The 25,539-nt window shown below is 41.5% G+C and overlaps 1 protein-coding gene across 3 annotated transcripts in view; it reads right to left on the bottom strand.

Annotated features, from left to right (window-relative positions):
- Window positions 1-25,539, bottom strand: part of PARD3B (par-3 family cell polarity regulator beta) — a 982,300-nt gene that overhangs the window by 407,275 nt on the left and 549,486 nt on the right. For all 3 annotated transcript variants that reach the window (XM_084778917.1, XM_084778918.1, XM_084778919.1), the window contains 3 exons: window positions 22,730-22,915; window positions 9,562-9,732; window positions 5,355-5,490 (listed from right to left, as the gene is read on the bottom strand). In XM_084778917.1, the coding sequence (XP_084635043.1) occupies window positions 5,355-5,490; window positions 9,562-9,732; window positions 22,730-22,915 (493 nt within the window). The remainder of the gene's footprint in view (window positions 1-5,354; window positions 5,491-9,561; window positions 9,733-22,729; window positions 22,916-25,539) is intronic.

Here is a 25,539-nt window from a genome sequence, read left to right as displayed (position 1 = left end):
TACTGGCCTATGGATGAGAACCTTACCGGCAGATTTACCAGTTCCAGATGTGAGATTTAGACTAGAACTCTACCTCAGAGTTCTTCTGGGTCTCAGCTTATTGATTTATCCTGAAGATCTTGTGGTTTTTCAGCTTTCATAATTATGTTAGGCAACCCCTTTAATATTTATTTATTTATAAATATTACTGCTTGTTCTGGTTTGGTAGAAAACTCTATCGAATACACCCAGCAAAGAATTGCTCCAAGAAATATTCTGGAAAGGAGGGGTTGGAAACAGAGCTGATACGTCCCTAGCAATGAGGGTAGAAGCAGGAAACCTGCCCCAGGCCTGCAGTAACAAGACGGGATAAGTAAAAGTGGACAGCACTGTCCCCTGGACCTCTACCACCGACAATGGTGGTCGCAATGAGACAGATGGAGAGGCTTGTTTGTGGACACAAAGTCCAAAGTCTACTTGTAAGAGGAACATGGGGTCCACCAGGGCCTTTCTTCTACTGGCCTGGATCTTTTTAATTGCAATCTCTTAGTCTATCCCCGTGGTGGTGGTGGTAAACATGGACATAATTCTCTAACTTGTTAGTTGAAATTAACTTCACAGAATAAAAGTCTGTGGCCACTAAGCAGACTTGATCTCCTACTGTACACTAGCCATGCAAGATTACATGCTGTGTCCTGACCACAGCCCTGGGCTTACCTACCTCAGCTGAGAATGACTGCAACGTCTGTCTTGTCTGTGAGAATCTCACCCTGTTTCCCAGGCTCACTTGAAATTTCCCTCCTCTGTGAAGCCCTCACCATCACCTAGGTTCCAACTGCTTTCATGACAAGAGAATAATGTTTACTTGGCGAACATCTGTGTACCGTTTCCCAGGCCTCTGCGTCCTCAACTAGTTCCTACAAATGGGATATAGGTTGCTATGGTGAATGTCATTGCTGTCTCAGAGTTTTTGAGTGTATGTATCTTGTGTTCTCTCTCTCTCTCTCTCTCTCTCTCTCTCTCTCTCTCTCTCTCTCTCTCTCTCCCCCTCTCCCTCTCTCTCTCTCTGCCCCCCTTCATCCCTCCCTCCTTCTTTCCCAAAATATCTCCCAAAAACCTATGACATGTTGTAAGAATGAGCCTCTGTCTGGGCCTTAATCATCGAGCTGCCATGTCTCTGATGCCTGTCTTTACCCACCAGTATTTAGGCTTATGCATTAGTAGCATAAAATAAGTCCTGAATCACCTCTATCATCTGTTTCCGTGGAGACAGCTATCTATGGACCTACCAAGTTGCAATCTAGTCATCACTACTTTTCTAACCAGACTGAAGGTAACTTCCTTCTTATCTCCTTTGTCACTTCTGAAGCCTCTTTTCAGGTACTTTAGAGACTTCTGATAGCCACTACTTTAGCTTTTACCATATTCTTAGGTCCTAGCTGTTTTTCTTACAATGATGAGCAAAGCAGAGGCCAATATCATGCTGGTTGACTCGGTGTGCAATACACTCAGACCCCATATGGACTTTTGTTCTCTTGACCCTGACACCTTTTTAAGCCTTGTATTGGGTATGCAAGTGTAGAATTCTAACTTCATACCAATAATATTTCTGAATTTTACTGACTATATGAGGTACAATCCTAATACGCATACACACATACACATACATACACACACACACACACACACACACACACACACACACACACCTGTGAATGATGTCAATATGCCTTCTTGTGACCAAGATATTATTAGCTAAATGGCCTTCTTTAACTACCATATATTGTGGGGTTTTCGTTTTGTTTTGAGGAGTCCATATAGTCAAGAACAGTTGAGAGATGGACACAAGAAACCTTGGATTTAAATATGGTAAGAAAACTATAGCCTTGGTCTGACATTAGCCCACAATTTGCCCTTTAGATAAATTCTTTGTTGAAAATAGCCATACCCCTCTGCTTGCACACTGCAATGGCCAAGTATAGAGTCTGATGACCCTGCCTTAGACTTTTCTTTTTTAAGTTTATTGTTTGATTTTTGTGTGTTTGATTTTATATTTGATTTTGTGTGCAGTTATGTCTGTGACCTAGGAGGACAGAAGAAGGTTCAGATCCCCTGGAACTGGAAGTACAGACAGTTGTAACCTGCCATGTGGTTGCTGGAAATCAAAACTAGATCCTCTGGAAGAGCAGCCAGTGATCTTATAGGCTGAACTATCTCTCCAAGCCCAGCGTTAGACTCTTCCTGAGGGTAATGACAGTACTGCAGCATTGCGCACACGCCTCTGCTTTTCTGAGAGTGTTTGACACCAAAACGTTCAATCAACGTTAGTCAAGCAGATCAACACTGTGGAGTGCCTCCTGCTACAGTGTGCTGGGTCCACTCAGGTTCCTACAAACAAGGCCATTAGGGGAGTTTTGTTATTTCTTCAAAAGCCCTCAGGGAATACAGATATAGCGGGACAGGGCACAAAATGAAAATGTCTGATTTGAGGTAGGGAAAGACCTAACTCAGTGGATGACTGGAAGAATTTGGGCGATGGGTAAGTAGCTGTCACCTGAGGTGAAGAGTACAGAGGCGAGGAGGGCAAGGAGAGAAAGGCCACCACTAGAGGCGGATTGTGCGGAGGCTCCATCCGTCAGCAGATGACTTCAGGAGAAACAGTGTTGGTGAACCTTATGGCCATGCAGAGCCTCACTAGCTTGCAGAAAGTTGCAGGGACGCAGCCTCCAGCCTGGTTGCTGTCCTGGAGCATGGCACTTCTTCTACAGTAGGCTCGGCTAACACTTTTCCAACACAAATGTGAATTTTCTGGTGTTATAATTTTACAAATGTTATCCTAGCAACCCCCTTTCTGTGTAACAGCTTGAGGAGGAAAAATAAAATAAAATAAAATTCTGAGCAAACCGTGGGTGGTTTGTAGGCTCATTACAAAAGTAGATGGAACATAGTATTTCAACACTAGAGTCTTAAACATATGAAGAAGAGGAAAAGGGGGAAGAGGAAAACTAATGTTTTCGCTGTCCAAGCTTCTCCCCTCACTAGACGTTGCATGTTGTCAAGTTAATCTTGTTATGCTAAAAGAGGCCCTTAAAAAAATCACTTGTGGCAAGGCCACGCTATCACAGTTCACAAGTCTCCACGCCGTATAACACCTCCGCTGCCTCGGAAACTCGGGGCCTCTTGGAATTTCTCAACGTGCAAAATGTTAAGACTGAAGAGAAGCAATGGACTTGATGAAAGAAGCATGGTGGTATTTTAAGCCTAGTACGCTCATACAGTCTCTAAGTTTGTTGGGTTACATGAGAATGTAAGTGGTTCATGCTATGAGAAGCCAAACTCTGGCAACCCCATGACGTACTACAAACACACAGGGACCTAACAACAGGTAGGCTCTACTTTTCCCAGCAAATGACAGTAGTTAGTTGTCTAAGAGGCTTAATAGCAAGCCCGTAGGATGCGGCCTCTTCTTCCTCCGTTACAGTCTTGGAGCACCATACTACTCCACTGTGGGCATTCTCAGAAATTCTCTAGCACAGATGGGTAAGGTCTTGATTCTCACACTAGCTTGAAAAGTCAGGGTTGGAAGTGAAGCAGGAGCCTGGCCTGCTGCTGTTTAGTGTGGGTTTTTTTGGGTTGTTTGTTGTTGTTGTTGTTTCATCGGAATGAAAGCTGCTCTATCCAAATCTGTGTTTTGGAAGGAAGATAGCATGTCGAGTCTTGACAGAGATTATCTGTGGTCCCTTGTGCTCCAAGGACTCACTTTTTTTTTTCCAATGCAGACACAGAGCGTGGAGTTCTGAGGGTGCCCTTGTGTTCTGCAGGGAAATTCTGCTCCTTCCCTGCTCTGTTGATAGTGGAATTGAAAGTCTATGAACTGTCAAGAACACACAATTTACTTAAGGGAAGCCAATGCACACTGAGCTATTCTTTTTATCTGCTTACAAGGTAAAGTCAGCATTTCATAGGCATTCTTAGGATCAGGGAGAAAGAGTTCAATGGTTTTAAGGGACCAATACTAGGCAGTCTCTTTGCTGCGACTGAGATGAGCCAAAAATGCCACAGACAGGAATTGAATCCAGGCTCTGGGTGTATCAGATATGCACAGTCCTAGGTAAATTATTTCTCACAGGCCTTCTATTTCTTCACCTGTAAAAGGAGGCTAATAATACAACCCACTTTGAATTTGAATGTAAATTGCTTAACATAGTGTCTAACAAACAGTGAGGAATACTTAAAATGGAAACATTTCAGAGGGATCCCCGACCTCAACATCTTCTTCAGATAAAAGAGTTTAATGCTCAAGAAATCTCAGATTTACAAGCCCATTCTGATATAATGGCATCAGAGTTTGGGGCTTGTTCCTGTGTCATACAGTTTGGAGACATCTTAAATGTCTAAAACTACAGGATTGGTGGGATGATGTGTATTACCTCCACTGCATACCAAGCTACAGAACGTTCAGTGACATATAAGATGTTCATCATGTGGTACCAACTGAGGAAAAAAAAATCTTAGAAATTACATATATATATATATATATATATATATATATGACATTTCATTTTATGTATACATATTTGCATGAAGAAAAGACTTGAAAGATCTACATAAAATGTTATTGATCAGGAGCTATGATAGACAGAGGAATGAGTAATATTAAATTTTCTTTTTAATGCTTTCCTCTAAAAATTTCTACAATGAATATGTATGTATTGCTTTTGCAATATAAGAAGTAAAAGCTATTAAAGAAAGACGATGCAGGGAGATAAAACAAGTTTCTTGGTGACCTGGAGGGGAAGCTCGAGAGAACAATAGGGAAAGCCCAGGAGTCTACTTGAAATGTGATCCATTCAGGTAATAAGAGAGCATGTTATGAGGCAACAAGAGCAGTCCAGCTGCCACACCGCTGGCCCCAAGCTGTGCTAGTCCACTATTTATCACTCTCATCTCAGACCCAAGCATAGAGCATAGAGTCACATCACGGACGTGCTGGCTGTGGTTTCTTGTAAACCCATGCAATTTTAAAGTGACTTGGTGACTTTCAACGATTAAAAAGATCTTCGAACAACTCACAGCTTGCCATCTTTGATTCTCTAGCCGTGGTTTGTTTTATATAAAAACCCTCATGTTTGGGGCAGCAAGCACAGAAACTGTCACTTAAACTGGAGCCCTTGCCAGGAATCTGATTCACAAGTTCTGAGTCAGCGCTCTCACCCACCCTCAGTGCTCATGGCTCTGAGTGACAAAGTCTGCACTTTGCCTAATTAACTTCCCTTTGTCCCTTTTCCTCCCTCTCAGTGGAAGCCATTTTTTTTTTTTTTTTTTTTTGAGGTTTTGGGCTTTATTTGAAGAGAATGGAAACGGATAGTATTTACCTCTCCTTTTATCTTGCGGGCTGTAGGTGCCAAATGGATACAGTATAGTGCTATCATTTTGCCTGGAGGTGCTCAGAGCTTCTTGACGGTTCTCAAAGCACGGCCTGCAAGGGGCCCCTCCGCATTCCGAAAGCTCCTAAGGGACACAAACAAAAGTGACATTTTAAAACTGCATTCCACCTTGGACAATTGAAGCAGAGTGTGAGAGTGGTCCTTGTCCGAATCATCCTTCAAGTCTCAGGCGTGCATACCCTCAATAGTGGAAAATCAAAATGGCCCTATCAGCTCAAACATCTTTCAAAATACGAAATGAACGGCACGGACGTTGTAGTGTTAAGGATTATGAGTGCTGATAGCCAACACAAAAGAGGATTAACTTTATTATTCTTTCCCCCACTTAGAACTGCCTTCTTTCAAATTTTCTCCCATCTGGGAGTACAGCTTGTGGCAGTGTCAATATGAGGATACAGTTCATGCCAAGGGTGTTTCTCTGCCAACCAGCTGGTTCCTCTCTCTCTCTGCCACTCTCTTCCCCTCAGCTAAGTGCACTTGCTCTAGGACGAGTCAGAACACAAGCAGTGTTTGTCACCCGAATGCCGTGCTTGTGTCCCACTGTGGACCCTAGGCCTTTGGCCAGACGCTAAAGTAAACGGCGGGTGACGGGGTCAGACAGTGGTGTTCCCTGGTGTCTTTTTTCTTCTGTATTTCTCTTTCCTGTTTGGATTCTGACAGTCTGTAAACAAGTTCACAGCTTTCTGCAAACTGCTGTATCCGGGATGACACCCCACACACCATCTTCTCCAGGTGCCAGAGAGGCAGCTGATGGCAGAAAGCTCAGTTAGGTTTTCAGGCGGATTGTGGCATAGCGAGCTGCCTTTTGCTCTCACTCCTATTATTTGCCTCCCTAACAGATTTCAGGGAAATAAATGACTTGGAAGTCATTCCATAGCTCTTCCCTTGGCCATTTGTGAGAGGCACATGTCGCAAACACAGATCTGCTCCCCAGGCTCCCTCCTCCAGGAAAGCATTTGGCCGAAACAATGCATTTGATTTTACTTTTTCTTCTTTAGTTACAAAAAAAAAAACAAAACCCCTCAGTATCTAGCTACACAAAATACCGGAACCATCCACTCTTATTCTGTAACCTAAATAATTAAACTGTTTTCAGCTGCAGAAGGCTACCGGCTTCTTGCGAATGGCTCTCACGGTTCTCCCACACTTGCCGTGTTACTTTTGGCTGCTGAATTGCCAGCCCAACCAAAACAGGTACAGGAGGGCAGTGACTCCTACACTAAAGCTAGAGTCCCAGCAGACAGGAGAGGTACTATTGCCTCGTGTTTTCACTTAACAATAACAACAAGAACAAAACCAATTTTTTTTCCTGCTTTCCTAGCTCGTTGATAAATGACACAATCAATATCCCAACAACTGATCAGTAACCAGCCTAATTAAAGCATCTAGCCTGTAAAATAGAGCTGTCATGGAGGAGGCCTGCATTAGTGTCCTGGCCAATACAAAATAGAATGGATTTTTAAACATGGTCTGCCTCTGCGAGGATGAGCTGCAGCAGGGAGAAGAGTGTTTGGGGGAAAGGGGAAAACAAAACCAGGTCATAACCCATTTCTAAATACCAAGTCTCTAGGCGCAAACAGAATCACAATTCAACCTCATCCTTTGAAAAACACGCTTCTGTTCAAAGTGATTCTGATCCAATCACAGCTCGTTATGTATTCTTCCTGAGGTTCTCATCAAAACTGTTTACCTATCTTGTGCAACTGGGTGATGTGGGGGGAAAAACAACAACTTTATATTTTGACTTTTCTTAAGTAGCATCTTCATTTCTCTTCGATATCAGCATAATGTTCCAGCAATTATGTTGGCATTCTTGCCAAATCTAACTAATTGATTTGCTCTGATGCCTGAGCAGTGCATAGCCCTCCTCTGGGTTAGGGGTGCTTTTCTATGGACCAGAGGGCACTTGCTGCTCTGTGGGAGAGTAGATGGAAAGGCAGGTGTGCACAGCATACACTGTGCACAGCATATGCATGACACAGTGTAGCAGATTCCGGAGATCAGATAGCTGACTTTTTTTTTTAAATTTAATAAAGATAAGCTGTATATTAGGCTTCTGTCTTTATGAGGAATAATACTCTTTAATCTTCATGGCTACCACAAAGATTCTCAATAGCTGAGACTCAAGTGCCTGCTCATTCCCCATGGAAAGCATGTAAATATTAGGGAAAGAAAATGGATCTTGTTTAAATGTCCTCATAAAAATTGCTTTTTGTAACAGTTCCTATCCCTGATCGATTCCCTGGTGAACCATATTAACAAGACACATCTGAGGATGGGTAATGAACTGAAAGTTAATACTTTCTTCTGATGGGTTAATGCCAATCTCACTGGACTCCAAACTATGGAAATAAAGATGAAAATACCTCACCAAAGAAAAATGCTGACAGCAAAGTACCCCAACTCCACGAGCTAGTAAGTCTCATGCATCCACTGCCATTCCTGAGTATTTTAGGCACGGGATGACGGAAGAGGCAAGGGAAAGACATTTCTAAGTCTATTAGAACCGTACTCATTCTTTTCTCTTTCTTTTTAGCTTTTGACCTCTGGGGGAATATGGCACCCTAGTGGCATTTTCCATTCTTTTCTCTTAGTTGATGTGTCTCTGTTAAAGAGAATATTAAAGGAATCTTTAATATACAGATGTGTGAGACAGGATGGATTGAGACCTCCCCTTGCTGTCCTTCACGTCACTTTGCAGGAACTGGGTTCCTTGTATCTGTGGACTCATTGGAAGGGCCAAATAACACCAGACAGGGCCCTTTTCTCCTGCTAGGAAGCAGTAGATGGGGCGTTCAAACTATGTACGCAAGTGAGGCTCATTAAATATTCATGAAGGCTCTGTCACTTAAGCAGACACACATGTGGAAAACAAGCTCATTCATTATATATAGTCTCCAGTAATTGGCCAATTTACATTTATTTAACATCTACAAGGTTACGTACAAAAGAGCATAAAAGGTACAGTTACTCTTTCCCAATAGATAGCTGATAATACAGCAAAGGAAGATGGCCAACCATTTCGCCACTCAAGACTCCTGTCAGGTAATGTAGGTCTCAGATGCAGCTTTTCCTTCATTTAGCAACATTTATTGGGAGCCTATGACATTTGGAGAAATAAAGCTCAAATAGTGGATAAACAAGTACTTCTGTTTTCTACGCCTCCAGCACTCACATTAGCTGTGCGTTTTCATGGTCAGGAAATAGCAAATTGAGGATTTTTCAATCAAGTAATCCACATATGATACAAGGAGCCTTACTGACATATATTTCATTTTGATACTCTTTCAGTTTAAATTTTTCATTGAACTTACTACTAAAACTAATGTTTTCTATTAGTTTTGTAAGTAGTATATACTCTTACTTTATATACTATAGATCTATACCTTGGCCTTAGAGACTATCCCAATATGATGATGCATGGTATAATAATATTTCTGTTAATTTTTATGAACTTACTCATTTTTTCCTAATGTAATTTTAGGAATATTAAATACTTAATCCTTTGTGTGCAATATAAATTATTGTCTTAAGACCAATTTTATTTATAATTTTGTGTAAAGGGAATGGTAGTTATATCAGCATTTAAGAATTATTTTATACTCAGGATTCATATATAAGTAGACATTTTTCCAACATTTAAAAGTCATGATCAAATATTTGAAAAGAAATAGGACTCCCATTTATTTAATAAAATGAAGTATTCAGTTTGCTCAACAGATCAAATCTTAACTTAGGACTGTCGTATCTGACTGTGGTTTATAGAGGGATATAGGATTAGATTACCTTAGATAACCTTCACATTAAACACTGTATATATTCATCCAATAAGGAATCTTCTAAGGTATGGGCCTTGCTACTACACCACCAAAATTATATTAAGAAAGATGCTTTTTTAAAGGAATTAAGAACCCTAAGAATGTCTGATAATAAGCCCTAGAAAACATAGACTTATGATATTTAATAAATTATTTATTTTATATGCATATTTTCATGTTTTTATTCTATCTAAAACATACAACCACCCGTTTCTTTCATATATCCATCAGAGCCTGTCTAGGACATATTTTCCCTGAAGTCTGCATATCCTGGTGATGATTTGAGCAATTTTAAGTCAAGTCAAGAATGGAATCACCTCCAGCGGTCTCTCCAGCCTCCTGAGGATCACCAACTGGATCATGCCACGGATGTTTCCCTCCATGGACATGGATCTCCTCAGTGTCTCCATGGCTTCGTGGTTGGACTTTCCCAGAAGACTCTCCCCATTAACAGCAATCAGTTGGTCATTCATTCGCAGACGGCCATCCTGAGGCAGAGGGGAAAAAACAGTGTGAGGCCAGAAAGCACGGTGATGACGTGGTAGCTGTTCAGAGGAAAAATCTGGGTATGAAAACGAGAGATTTGGAAATGTAAACCTTGGATGATCTATTTTCAAGGGCAGGAAGAGTTTCTGGAGCTTTTCAAGCAGTCTCAAATACTATCAACAGTGATCTGTGTGGAGGGAATTAGTTTTAGAAATCTTAGCGTCCCGAGCTGCAGTAATATAAACATTTGTGATTTTTTTTTTTTACCTCAGCCTCTGTCGGGCAAGCATATGAATTTAGCACACTTCTGCCATTTGTTCCGTCAGAGACCACCCTGAGACTCAAGGAGTGGAGGTTAAGAAACAAAGGTGGTGGCCATCTCTCAAAAGCAGGGTTTGCATTCTCAGGCAGGGAGAGATGTGCTTAAAAGCTGTGTGCTCAACAGCAAAATGTGTCTCCTAATATCATTGCTAGCTCTATTGGACGCAGCAAACAAATTCTTCCTATACTTTTCTCTAACTCAAGCACAACGTTACTCATCAACTAGTCGGCGAACAAACACAGATGTGTGTGGTAAAGGACCAATTTGCCCTAGTACCTCCTGTAGGAAAACTTGACAAAGGGAATTGTTAAGGGTTTTCCTGGGATGTTCAGGCTAATAAGTACTTTTGTCCAGCGTCTCCCAGCAGAGACACCATTCCTCACTAGCACTGGGAACCCTGACATGTGGAGAGTCAGCCTGATTCCTCTTTCCACCATGCAAGGCAATTCATTCGGTGGTCATCTTCACCCAGAAGCCTCCCCCCCCTCCCCCCCCCCCCCGACTCACACATCCAGCAGTGGCTGATAGATAGGTAGAGCAGCTTTTCAGGAAGACAACTTGGATGCACCACAGGGACACAGGGGGAGGGCTGTGCTCGCAGCGCTTACAGAGCCGTGACTGGTGGCTAGCCTGTGCTACTTGACACTCAGAAAGCCACAAGGTCCAGATACAGTTGGCAACCCTGTCCTGATACTGATGTTAATACACTGAACAGAAATAGGAGTAGGTAGGTATAGGACTGCACTTTTCCAGAGACTTCTTTCATTAACTACCTTCTGTGACGCTCACAGACCCAACAAGTTAAAGAGGCTCATGTCTTTAAAACTTTTCCACAAACATAATCAGCGAGGTATAACTATAGCGTGCCTAGGGTCACGATAGCACGTCAGAGGACTCACTCAAGCTTGGGTTTTGTGACCTTTAGCCCTTCGGCCCTTCTCTCCTCATAGCCTAGCGTCTCTAGGCTACAGCCGTGCAGTGCCCACGTAAATGTAAAGGAGTTCTACCACTTCTATCGGGTATGGAACTTCAAACGAGCAAAATGAAATGCGAAAGTGAAAAAACAACAACAACAACAACAACAACAACAACAAAACAAAAACAAAAAAACCCCAAAACAACAACAACAAAAAAACAACCTCCCTGGGAATGATCAAAACAGACACACAGTGAAGACTGGAAGGCAGTCATCCAGCCTGAGAGATAAAGCTGTGGGCCAGCCGATAGACTTTGACTAACACACCAGCAGGTAGGTGGTGGGGAACTGTGCCCTAGTGAACAGAGAAAGAGGAGAGAGAGCTGACGGTCCAGAGAGCATGTAGAGATGGCCTACACGTCACCTGACGGATGGGGTGTTGGGCACACAGGATTGACCAGACCACCCAAAGGAGTTACCTGCTCACTTAAGAGCTGCACGGAGAATGTCAAGGCGGTGGGATCAATAGAGAGTGTGTAAAATCAGATACAAACTGTTCAGAGGCCTGCCTGCCTCATGGGAACCTAATGTTTCCTCCCTCTGGCTTTGGAACTTCACTTAACCTTTACCCTAATTTACCGAGAAAGAAATCTCCTCTCTTCTGCTATCCAATTGTGAATCCGCCACACAGAAGAATGGGATTAAAGCCTCCGTGAAATGGTGCGATGGGTAAAACAACCGCTGCCTTAATGGTTTAGTCACGAGAAATGAAGGACAGCTGGATCTACTCCAATTTGTCATATGACGGGAGGAGGACCACTGGGCAGGATCGTGTCACTAGAAGTCTCCTAATGTGGCCGGAAGCTGATGTGCAGATTTTAAAGATGAGGGAGGAGTGGGACACCAATACTGGGGCTGTTAACAGGAAATGAGCCACTGTTAAGATCTGTAGAGGTCTGTCAGCTTCAAGGACACCTCATCCACCATGACAGGAAGAGGAACAATAAAAACCAAAGGAATCTGAGAAGGACTTTAAATGAGGGGGAGGATGTGAGAACAAAATAGTGGTATATAAAACCTTGTACCAACAGCTACTAACAAGCTTTTTTTCCAGTTGCAATCTAGGTTGCAGCCATCTAGAATATATTAGAGTAGGATATGTTTACTATAGTCAAGTCCAAAACAAAAAGATGGGTCTGGTGACTCACCCCACGATGAGACATTCACATTTATCACATGTGTCACTAGAGAGTTGTGGTCACAATAAAAATCCACACACTCTCGTTTGCAGGAGTGGCTGTCCTGTTGCTATTGGTGTGTGCATCTTGCTCATAAGATAAATGATGGGTAATTTCATTAATGGTAATACCAGGAAGACCATGTTGTCTTAACATTTAGAATACCATCACAGAGCTTTGAGCTCAGAAAGGTCCTCAGAGGTCATCTTGTCCAACCCCTTCCATTTACAAATGAGTAATATAATGCTCCAAGAAGACATCATTTATCTAACACCTATTAAGAGAAGGCACTTCCATATGTATTAGGACTGTCTCAGCTGGATAAGATCAAAGGTGGAAAAGAACAGAACATTCCGAGTCTTGAGTTCACTGGGATGTTCTAGCTACGTAAGTAGTGGTGACCCAGAGGGGTTCTGCTTCAAGAAAAGATGCTCAAAACCAGGGAAGACAATGTGGCACAGGTGTCTGCTGGAAGAGGGCAGTATTGAAATCTAAGGGGCATAAACAGAATGCATGGACATAGGAAAGCACAAAAGATGCCCAAGGGTGGGAGCAAACTAGAGGAAGATCGGCCTTCTAACTACATGTGCCTCATCTAGGCCTCATTTAACACAAAGTTGCTTCAACAAAGAACTTGCTACTCAAACTCAAGTGTATCCATCAAAATCATGCATATCTTTTCAATTTTAAGTAATTTCACTAAAAATTGGATTTCTGTGACATTTTATATTAATATCTGTATTAATTAAAGAAATTAATATTTCTATTAAGACAGATATTTTGGCATCGGAGTAAAAAAAAACCACAACTTCATATAAGTAAATACAAATGTCCAAGGACATTAGTTAGTAATATTAGGGTACTTGCTTCATCACAATCTGGGCCGGGCTTATACTTTTCAAAGAAAGAAATCTTGGGCTAGCAGGATGGCTCAGAGGGTAAAGGCACTTGCCATGTAAGCCTGATGACATGAGTTCAGTTCCGAGAATACACAGAAAAGGTGAGAGGAGACAACCAACTTCACAAAGCTGTCCTCTGGCCTCCACATGTGTGTCATGGTATGTATGCTTCTTACATATACATGGATCATGCACATACATGCTTACAGCAACGTTAATAAATAAATAATTTAAAAGACCAAGGAAATCTTTCATTCCTAATTTATTTTCAGCAGAGCCTTCAACAACAGTGTTGAAGAGAGGGGGAAGATGAGAGTAAAATTAAACAGTGATTTCCTCAGGATACATTAGTGGGGACATGAAAAGCTTATATGACATATAAGTCTCTCTCTTGCCTGTGCCAGGAATGGATTAGGAAGTTATCAGCCCTAACCACTTATCATAAAAGGAGGGATCAAGGGCTCAGAGACCAGATACATAAGTATTACATCTTGCTTTTGCAGAATATGTGTGGGGGCATTTTGTGTGGAGTCTTCTAATCATGTCTTACAATGACCTTGTGATGTAAATATTACTTCCCACTACATAAGGGTGTCCAGGTAGAGGATCATTTTCTTTAGTTGGTTTCCAAAGGGTATCAGCATAGCTAGCCTTGCTTATCTGCCTGTTCTGCTTTGGGACAAGATCCGTAGAACAGGCTGACTTGAGCCTCACTATGTAACCCAGGCTAGCCTCAAACTCACCTCAATCCTTCTGCCTCATCCTTCAGTGACAACAAGAGGCATGAGCTCTCGCTATGCTATTCTGACCCCAAAAATCAGATTTCTAGAAATGAATAAGAGCATTAAAATATTAATAAGATATTAATAAGTTTCTACTGTGTAGTCATTATGCTTAGACTGTCTCGGTGCATGAGATAATTGAAACCTTATGACAACACTATTTTTTCTTATTAATTAATTAATTAATTTATTTATTTATTTATTTATTTATTCACATTACATCTTGGCTGTAGCCCACCTCCCTCCTCTTTTCCCAGTGCCACCTTCCCTCCCCCATCCCTCTTCCCCTATTCCTCTGAAATAGGGAGCCCCCAAGCCACCCACAGGAATTGAGGCTGAGAGGGCTGCAAGGACTGTTGCTCAGCATGCTCTGTGAGCAGATCTGAACCAGGTCTAGGTGACTCTGGAATCTTGTTTCCAGCCTCTTTGTTAATAACCCTTAAGCTCCATGGGTTCTTGGACCTCTCTGAGAATCTAATAAAAGTTACAGATTCTGGTCTCTTCAAAGCAAATATCTGCACCAGGGTTTCTCCACAGTTGCACATTTGGACTGGATAAGTCTTTGTAATGAGGGACCATCATACATGTTACAGGATATTTCATGTGCCTCCTGCAGCACTGCAGTGACTCCCCGGGGATCCTGTAACCTCCTTACTCAGCTCCTGGTACTCAATTCTTGAGCACTTCCCAGGTTCTGAACTGATGACTTTACGTGGCTCAGTGCTCTTCTGTTGGTCTGGCTTTTATAAAGCTCCTCCATGTAAAGTGGTCATGATACAAAGGAGAGGCTAAGGAAGTCTAGGTAAAGAGCGTGCTCTGCAGGATCTGTGAGAAGCACAAAGGTGGCTGTGGCCCAAGGCCAATCCACATTAGCCAGGGTGTTGAGAGGCCTTATCATGGCCAGATGTTGGCTCCTGTGCCTGCATGTTTTTAATGGGACCCTTGGCAAGGCCCTCTGGGATATTATCAACACCCACGGCCCAAGCCCCAAAGTCAGAATTTCACAGCATACATTCCCTGGAGTGGCAGACACTCCAGGCAAGGTGGCACCTGATTATTAAGACAGTTTTCCCAAATGAATCCTTTTGAAGGCTCTAAAATTACTCTATGACAGCATCTGCCGATTGTAAATGTGAAAACAAAGCAAAACAAAATACAAGATAAACTGATGTTTAAAAAAAACATTTATTCCAATTTGTTATCATTTAAAGAACCTTAGAAACAATAGTTTAAAAAGACATGCACAGACAAGTAGTTTGGGCCACACCAGATGTCTGTAGTGTTCATATTGTACTGCCTTACTTACGTGAGATGCTTTCGGTATGCATCACTCATCCTAACACATCTCAGTTGGATGGAGAGAGCTACCATCATTCCCAACCAGTGCCCTGTCTGATGTATATGGCTTTGCCCATGCCCTGCCTCCTTTCCAAAAGTCCTTTGCACTTCTTTGATATCTCCTTATCCTTTCTAGCAAGGCTTGGCAGCCATCTTGCTCTCACAGCCGACTAACCCCTCCTTTCCCCAACATTCCTGTTACTATGGCTATTGTCTATGGCTGCCCTCATGGAATTTGTTTCTCACACATTCAATCTTAGTATCCTTAGACTCCTAGATTACAGAATGAGGACATTTATTCTGCGTCTCCAATTTATTATAGATTGCCTAGCTCACTCCAGAGGCTGAAGAAGTACTTGCTAAATTGAGTCAGTTGAAAAAAAAATCTTTTAGTCAGGTACATTGGGACTAGTGTAAGTTTCATCTATAATGAAGAAGCCATTTAATTTATAAACTGTACCTAAAAAGAACTGATGGGCTCAGGCTGGCTTGATTCTGCCAGTGCGCTGGCCCCCTCTTCGCTTTTCAATGGATTGATTCAGTTATCACCTGAACTCCACTCATCCATATGGAGCAGGTCACTAAGGTCCAGGCATCTGGGGCCTGGGGAAGTGGTTCTAAGGAACCAAAGGATCTTCTTCAGAGCATAGGGACATCCTCACTCAAAATCATTTTGATATAATGCTTTCAAGATATAGCCTACTCATTTTCGCTTAAAACTCCTGGACTAATATGGGGCATACATAAACACACTGCCTCCTATAGCCAGCCACACTTGTCATTTTCGCAGCAAGAGTGTGTGAGGAGGCCTGACTCAGTCTCAGAACTCTTCACTGGTAATAACATGCTGTGCTTGTTTTTACATTTCCCTGTTTCCTGTCATTCCAACGCCCTTTCCATCCCTTCCTATCTCCTTCCGGATTTTGTGCTCTTAATTTACTTTGGCCTAGAAAAGCAGATTAAGAAAGCTGGTTAAGGCATATGTGTTATGCATGAAACAGGAATATTCTGCATGAATGCATAAACAGATGAGAATCTCAGAGATCTTCCCCATTGAAAACATTTACCGTATTTACTTTTTTTCTTCTTCTCTATACTTTTGGGTTTCTTTAGGGGAGGGTATGCTTATTAGTTTTGGTCTATGAGAACTACCTGAGGTACTCAACCAGTGTTGTTCTCATTTTTTTGTTATGTACCTACATTCGTACATAATTTACATGAACTGCTTTAGCAAAATTTCAGGTTTTGTTCCAGGAGCAGTTGTGCCAATGGCAAGACAACACAATATGGCCCGAGTATATCGAAAGCAAGGAGAAAACAAAGGAAGGGCCAGGCTCCACATCTCCATGAAGGTACATTTTTAGTGAATTTGCACTTCCCATCAGTCCCCTCCTTTCCAAGGGCTCACTAGCTCCTATTGCATCCTGCCCAGGGACTTTGGGGGAAGGCATTTAAATTATAAACTATTTTTCCCCACAGGTACTAATTCTAGATCCAAAGCGCCATCATCATGATAGATCAATTTGTAAAGATTGTCCTTTTCCTTAAGAGTGTGACATCACAAGTGCTTTCAAGCTTAATGAGATCCATGGTATCCAAAATGTACACCAAGATGATGCAGTTTCAAATCTTGCTCAGTACAAACCAGATGCACTCTTTATTTGTACTTGAACAAATGAAAATGTCAGAAGTGATAAAGATGGGCAAGAAAAGCAGTGATGGAGACTGAATGGAGATGTTACAATGTTAGAAAGCACATGGTACGGCCTTGTTGGGAAGGAAAGCCTTGGTGTCTAAATGAGTACATGGATTAATATCTGCTAAGAGTTTTGATGCTTTAAAGGAAAACTGGCTGACAAGTACATCCCTTGAATTTTTGGCTAGTGATTTCCTTTTTAATTTTACTAAACAAAAAAGTCTTACTACATATGTAGATTACAAATCTCTTGGTTTATTTTTCAGTTCCAATTTGTAGGTGTCCATCTGTGAATGGGGACCACTACTAGTCAGTTCTTACAGCTGAGGCTGTACCAGGGAGCTGGTCGTTACCCAGACTGCCTGGACCTCTGTGCAAGGCACGCTAGAAAGCCGCCAACTACCACTGATGCCTCCCGCTGGTAGGAAATGTATCAATTTTAAGAAAAATGGAGGGTTGAGGGAATCATTTAACATTAGTGTTCCTTTAAAAGCTGTCCCTTTTATCTTCCTTTGGATTCATTAATTATAGATATGCCACATGATTTATAGATACTGGCAGAAATGGAGGTGAAAATTACTCAGGCTGGGAGTTCTGACCAGACTCTGTTAAGAGGGCGGGAGCCACTAAATGCTCCACATTACTATAGACCTGCATCTGGTCTTTACTCCCGGATCTACCACTCTGGATGGTCTTCCCCTAAATTCAGTTTAGCCATTTGAAATTGATTGTTGTGAATACTTTTATTAGTTAAAATTCTCATTTCCACTCTGAAATAGTGAATATTATGAGATTCTACACCTTTGAGAACAATCACCCCAAACTTCTGGAACACACAGAGTCGAGTTACTTAAATGATTGTCTATTTCATATTCTGGATGCATATATTTGCAATTAGCTCTGCCAGGCATTTTTCTTTTACTTAATTTCACCATCATCAAGTAGTATTTATTAAGCACAAACTAGGCTAAATTAATTTTGTACAAAGTAGCATTAAACGCATTCTCTTTGTTTGGGAGTCCTCAAATAATCCATCAAGCCCATCTACCTAATGCATGGCATTTGTTTCCATGAGAAAAAACAACAAAAAAGCTCTTAAACGTGAATTTTTATCTTATTATTTCAGGTCTTCAACAGTGTATCTTCCACTCCTAACACCAGCATATTCAAATGTAAAAAGTACCCGCCAGAACTGGTGTGACACACTGCATGCAATTCTTATGCTTATGGTAGTGTTGAGGTCTTCCTTAAGTTAAAAAAACAGTATCTTTTCTAAAACTGATTTCAGAAAAAAAAATACAGTTTAAGTAAGTGTAATCAATAAATATAAAATAAATAATAAAAATATATTAAAATTTATATAATAAAATTCATTAGAAGCAAAGCAAAGGAAAGCTATTAAACTTGAAAATTTTTAGCAAATGATTAAAAATCTGAAGTCTTTAAAGTGACTATAGGGACTCAGTCTAAGTGACCTTGGAGAAAATACAAAGTGAGGTGTTAACACAGATTTGGAAAAAAAAATGGATATTTTTTTTCCAAATGCAAAAGTGGTATTTCTTTCCACTTAATAGCAACAACAGCACATCTCACTTGAAATTCCAAGCACAACAATGAATTTGAGAAAAACGTCCTCAAGGATATCAAAATTTCATCCCAGCCATGGTTCTTGGCTGTAGAGAAGTAAACACATACTCTTGTATTCAGTATATTTTGTTTCTAGAAGCAATCACACTATGCTTTGGGGACGAATGCCCAGGAAGAATGACGCAAAGTAAAATAAAAGTAGAAACTTGCAACAGGTGCTACTGTGTAAGTGCATTAGCAACACTACTCTGAGAAGCAGCTTTGTGCTGGCGTGGTCCATGGCACTTTGTGAATGATGTGGCATAGCCCACAACAGTGCTTTAGAGGACTCTGCAGAGAATGCCAGACGCCATGTTTCTGGGTATCATTTCTCTTGATCTTGTGTGTGTGTGTGTGTGTGTGTGTGTGTGTGTGTGTGTGTGGTGTGTTTCTAGGTTTGGGTCTGGCTCTATGTGTGACTGTAGTATGTTTGCCTGTTTCTGTAGGCCTGTGTGGAGGCCAGAGGCTGGCATTAGGGAGTCTTTCTTCAATCGTCTCTCAATTCCTGGGTGTTCATTTTGTTTTCCCCTTATTTTTCTTGGGAGTCATTTTTTTACATTATATATTAATATTGTGCGTTAGTTAAGTACTTGGAGACTTTTGAGTAAGATAGACCTGCAATTCAGCTTGCCCAGAGAACAGCTCACATTCCTGCTTGGTTCCCAAAGAGCACCCAAGTAGCTGCACGCTTTTAGTAGCAAACAGAGGCTTGCCTTTTCATTAAGAATAACTCAAAGGGGAAACGAGAAGCTCTAAAGCAGTAGGTGAGAGCAGCCTGGTAGGTGAGAGAAGAGACACAAGGCCTTCAGTTAGAGTCAGAGTCATTCTGAGATGTTCCATCTGGCGGGAGCCGGCCTGCTTTGTTTATATCAACAGGCGCTCCCAGGGGAACGCAGCATGCAGAATCCACAGGAAGAATTTGGTCATACTTTTCAAAGTAGTTTAGTTTTCAACAATCCACCTTCCCTTAAGGGAAAAATACCTTGAGAACCAATTAGTGGTATGAAGGTCTGAGAGACAAAGATTGGACTCCAGTAGAAAAACTATTTTTTTGTTGTTGTTGTTGATTTCTGGTAAAATCCTCGGGCCAGATGCTAACACGAACGTCCCCGTGCTCATCTTTCCTGCCCCAGGGACGAGGCAGTCTGTTACATTTGTTTCTCTTCAGCCAGGACAGGAACAAAGTCTCCAAACAATTTTTGTAAGACATAATCCAGATTCACGGAGCAGGTGGTAATTTTCTGAGGGGTAACAGTGGATTACTGGACTAGCAGAAAAAAAAAATGGGAAAATACAATTTCCTTCCTCTTAATCGGATTCCTTGTGAACAAAGCTGAGTCCTTCTCCATCCCACACAATGAACAAGGTAAACAAGAGAAATGCACACTAACCATCACAGTGAGGCGGGATTCATGAGCGACGCCTCCTACTGTTTGATACCCTATGAGCATATACAGGGGGACGGATTCCCCCTCAGTCACAGAAATAGGGGAGGGGAGTAAAGGGAAAATGGGAGGGAGGAAGGAATGGGAGGATACAAGGGAAGGGATAACCATTGAGATGTAATATGAATAAATTAATAAAATATTTTTTAAAAAGATCGCCAGTAAAGATGCTATCCAGTGGTTTTCAATGGTGTTATTGTCTGACTAAGCAGACCCATGTCAGGGAGAGAATACACATAAATGTAGAGTGAGTGAATTCTCTCTGCAAGAAATGGGACTGTTAGAAACTGCTTAGGTAAGGAGCCGCTCACTTACAGAAACAGATTCACATATTAGACTACATACCAGTATCTGCAGGAGCTGAAGTTATTGCCCGTTTAGAAAACAAAAAAAGAAAAACGAGGATGTTTGCTTTTAATTTCCAAGAAGTCATCTCAGTTTCAATTTTACTCGGAATAAACTCTGCAAAAAGAGCTGTCACTAGCAATAAGAAGACTAGTAGCGAGTGGTGTCCAGAAACACAGCAGCTGTGCGCGAGCACAGCGCACACCCCAGTAGCTTGCTAGGAAGGAGGAGCACGGTGCAAGGCTAGGCCAGGAAGTAGCCCCTGACTTCAGGCACACAGGGAGATGCTCTGAAAGGGATCTCTACTGTAGAGCAGTGCAGCACAGGCTATGGAGTCTAATTGCACACCCAGCAACGTCCAGGTTATCTCATGACAGTGGAGCCTTGGAATCCCTTTTAATAAAGTGACACAATAAAGATGTGAAAAATGAATAAAACTGGAGGATCCATTTTAAATACCTATCATGGTGCCTAGCGTATGTCAAGTGGTGAGCATAGCGGGTGGTGACGTCTGGCACCATTATTATCATTCTCTTTCTGAACCGCTCCGGGCTGTATCACTCGAAACACATTAGAGGGTATTTTAGACTCATTCATGGACCTCAATTGCTCTACCAATCTCTGGACCCACAGTTTCATTGTGACAAGCTTGGTTCTTTTCCCCTTGACCTTGGATTCAGTCTTGTGACTTCTCTGGCTGGTTTTGTGTGTGTGCTTTGACAGTGTGCCCCTTCAGAGTCCAGTCATTTGTAAGGCATCTCCCACTGCTACTAGCCCTCTGATATCTGTTAGTCTGCTGTCAAATGGCTGGTAAAATATGTGGTAAAATATGCCTGTATATCTACATTGTGACAGAAAGCACCCAGCCTGCACCAGAGCCTCTAACACCACCAGGAGTTGTCCTGCAGAGCCATGAACAAAATAAAAGCTTATTGGTTAAATCACTGAGTCTTTATGATTATCAATCATGTGACAAAAGATAACTGGAGTGGAGAAATAAAGAATTGCCTATCCATAGTTCATGTCCCATGATCTAAGGAAGAAGACCTCAGTGGAGTATCTAAGCTGAGGAAACAGTAGAAGCAGGGGGAATAGAAAGAGTGTGCTTCTGCAAAGCAAGAATTCTAAGACCTGGATATTCTTGTAAAGTCTGAGTGGGCCTTTTTAGCTTTAGTGTAAGAGGACACACTTAGCCAACAGTAAGGTCATTTGCATTGGTTAACATTCATGAGAGGCTTTGGTAGACAGTGAGCCAAAGGCTCGGTCAGTGGTTCTCAACCATCCTAACACTGTGACCCTTTAATACAGTTCTTCAGGTTGTGGTGACCACCAACCATAAAATTATTTCATTGCTACTTCATAATCTTGCTACTGTTATCAATTGTAATATAAACACATGATATGCAGGGTATGTGATATGTGACTCCAAAGGGGCCCGACTCTCAGGTTGGGAACTTCCAATCTATGTATATTGTATCACAGTCTTAACCATAGCACTAGCTCATAAGCTCTACAGACTTTACTGGCAGGGGCCAGTTTGGAAGAGAAATTTGCCTGTGTTCACACAGGGAGAGACAAATGAAGGCAGGATATAAACCCTACAATACCATCACACAGCATGAATAAGTGGTGATCAGGGCCACAAATATGTGTTCTCTTTTTCTGATCACTTAACTCCTCTCAGCCTGTTGTGTGCATTAATTATTTAATCCGTGAGGCACTATGGACCAGGCTTTGCAGGTGAAAAAGTGAGAGACAACTGGGCAATATCCTTGCCCACATTTTCACATGGACACCAAGTAGTGATAGTGCTGGATTTGAACCCGTGCACTCCAGCTAACTATTATACCATGTCAACAGCTTTGGTCCTCCAGCCACTCCAAGGTGAAAAAGTAGGGGTCTACTCCTCTCTATCTTTCTGGAATTGCTTACACTTATTCAAGAGCTTAAAGGCAAATATGCTTTCTGGGCTCTGTGGTCATTTTCAGGTGTATGGAATGATGAATGACCTTTAGTTTATTCTACAGTCATTCTTAGAACCTACTAAGCTTTCTTTCTTTTTTTTTTTTTTTCAAGCACAGTTTTCCCACTTGCTGCCTTCATGTCACCTCATTTCTAGTTTTGCTTTTCTGATTGCATAGTTTAGGGGCTATGCTGCTAAGTTACGAATTCAGAGGACTCAGTGAGATAACGAAAGGGATAATAATCATGATGAATTTTCAGAACCCTCTTCAGAAGGACAAGTCAAGGAACTGGTCCAAAGATCCATCCACACAGTCATTTCCAGGGTCTGGAAGGAAAGCCTCAATGGTTCTCATCCCTTAGACATTTGGGCTTCTAAGAACAGCCATGTCCCCAAGCCCCAGGCCCCAGGCAAATGTCACCCCCTTACCTTGAAAGCAGCACCTCCATGGATGATTGATTTGATAAAAATCCCCAGGTCAGTGCCAGTTTCTCGAGACTTGTTCCCTTTCAAGCTAACTCCAAGGCCGGCAGAGCCAGAGTCATTCAGGGGGATCTCCAAGGTGAGTTGCTCACTTGTCTCCAGGGACAGCGCGTAGCAGTCAGGTTCTCCTTTCTGTTGGGCAGAGTGAAGAGCGGTGGGTTGGTTATCAGTGTGCCTCTTTGGGTGGCTGGACCTCTCTCTAGCTGTTAGAGTCCTGGCAGATAGAGGCTAGCCCCCCTCTAAGATGATGTCACCAGATCCACCACACAGCAAGATACTCTCTGGGGATAGAGTTTGGTGATGGTCAAGAAAAAAAAAAGGCTACTTTGTGAGGCCAAGTTGTACAACTTCACGCATTCTGTAGACATGTAGGAAATCAGCAGGATATTTTAAATAATTCAACAGGCTGGATGTTCAACTCAACAAACATCAGGTGTCAGAAGATTCTTAGACATCACTAAACCTCAACATCTTCATCTCACAGATGTTTTAACTTATAAAACTTTGTGGAAAACTTTGTGAGAACTACTACACTTTTATAATCCAAGACACATCATTTACCACGGAAATCATAATATTGGTGAAGATTGTCAATAGGACATAAAGGACAGGAAAAATTTCATTTTAAAGTCAGAGAAATATTTTTAATGTCTATCATTGAATTTGATTTCATCTTATCAAAAATCATGCTTTAAGCTTATATCTCTGTATAGCAGAGCCCCCTAAATATAAATAAGTTCTTAGACTACAATAAAAAGTAATTATGCATAATAAATATTCATGTTCTCTATGACAAATGACACCTACCCACTAGCAAACTAGTTTTTAAACAGACAGAGTGCAGTGGCAAAAGGCAGGCTTATGGGCCAGCTCTTCTGGGAGAAGTATGTGGTAGTCATATTTGGTACAGAGGGTTTTCTGATACATAGTTGTGAAAATCAGCACATACTGTGCATGTGATAATTGCATAAGTGTCCCTCCTGCACCTCTTCAGGCTTACAGGGATGTGAAAGTGCCACAGTGCTTAACTGGAAAATTTGAAAATGAGATATTCCTGAAAACCATCCACTCACCCTAGGCCGGCAGTCACTTCCGCTCTGTAATTATGCCTAGAGAAGCTCATCTTAAGGTCACTTTGAGGTGAGTCCTCTAGAAAATTGGGTATTTAAAACATTGTCACGAGTGTCTGGATGTCAGCCTCAAATTCGTATAAAATCAGAAGTAGCAAAGAACCCATAATTAAAACAGGATTAAGGGGTCTGATCATAGCCAGATCCAATGACCTGACATTTTCAACCCCTAACGAAAAAGACAAGAACCCACATTTAACTTGTGAAGGAACAGTTCTTTTGATTGCTTTCATTGTAAATGTGGTAAGTTGGAAAGATTCTGACAAAAGGTTGTTCAAAGAAATAAAACTGCATTGCTTTATTTAATGATTCTATTGTAGGGTTCGTGTGTGTGTGTGTGTGTGTGTGTGTGTGTGTGTGTGTGTGTGTGTGTGTTGGGTTGTGTGTATGCACGCACACGTGCATGCATGTGCTAACTCACTGTATTATCTAAGAGGCAAATCCCATTTCTGGAGTCAAAATTATCCTCGGTTGTTTGTTGTTCTTTTGTTTTCTTTCCCTCATTGGAATGCCAGAGTTCATCAGTAAATATAAACAGACTTCACCTTTGTTTTCCAATATGCCCGACTTAGAATCCATAGCATTTTAGTCACTTATGTTTCTGGGCCTCTCTGGGATTGGGTTAATTTAAGTCTAATAAAGTTATACAGAATTAAACTATAAATTAAAGGACAATTGTTCTCACTATAAGTTGTGAATAATTTAGGCTATAAAACTAGAATGTTCTTTGGCTACTGCTTACAGAAAATGACAAAACACTAACTCTGCCTTAGAAATACAGTTACACATTGTTTACACTTCTAGACTACATGATTCTGTGTGACAAGTGTATATTGTCCTTACATATACCAAAATAGCTTGTAATGCCATGTAGTGTATGATTGTACCTTGCAATCACTAATTTTATGATCAAGGAGTTTTCACTTGACAACTGTATTTGATTAGTTAGATTGACAGTAGTGACTGTTTTACTCAAATACCTTTAATTTGTTATCTAAGCATGGAAACAAAATAGAGATCAGGTGGCACTATGGTTACTTTCTCATTTCAAAGTTAAGTTCCTGACATCGGAGAGCCAGAAACACAATAAAATCAACAAACTAGGGTCTAATGACCACGGAGTTGACCCATTACAAGTACCCAGCACATGTTAAAGCACTTAGTTTCACAATGACCCTAAAGGGTTATTTATTATCAGGGCCATTTCACAGATGAAGGGATCATGGAGCACAGCACCAGGCACTGTGCTAACACATCACAGGACTTAGAAGCCTGGTGATGCCCAGGCAGCGGGACTCCTGGCTCAGACTCCTAGTTATTTTTAGTGAAAGGTCATGAGCTGCTTATTGCATGTCTATGTTGTCTAAGATTTTATAGTCATTTCAGCGAGAGCACTAAAATTTGTCCCTGATGCGTGACTGAAGATGATGTGAATGATGCTGTCAATTTATTATTAAATAACAAATGCTATATATCCTAATAGCGTATATTACACATTAAAATGTGTATACAAGGCTGGGAAGATGGTTCTGAGAAAAAAGTGCTTGCCATCCAAGCAAGATGACGTGAGTTTAGAACCCTCAGCATCCATGTAAAGATGATTTTGGCTGCATATATCCAGACTCT

The sequence above is a fragment of the Acomys minous genome, assembly GCF_964271855.1.
Source record: "Acomys minous genome assembly, chromosome: 4".
Classification (NCBI taxonomy): Eukaryota; Metazoa; Chordata; class Mammalia; order Rodentia; family Muridae; genus Acomys; species Acomys minous.
This window is presented reverse-complemented; position numbering and strand designations above follow the sequence as displayed.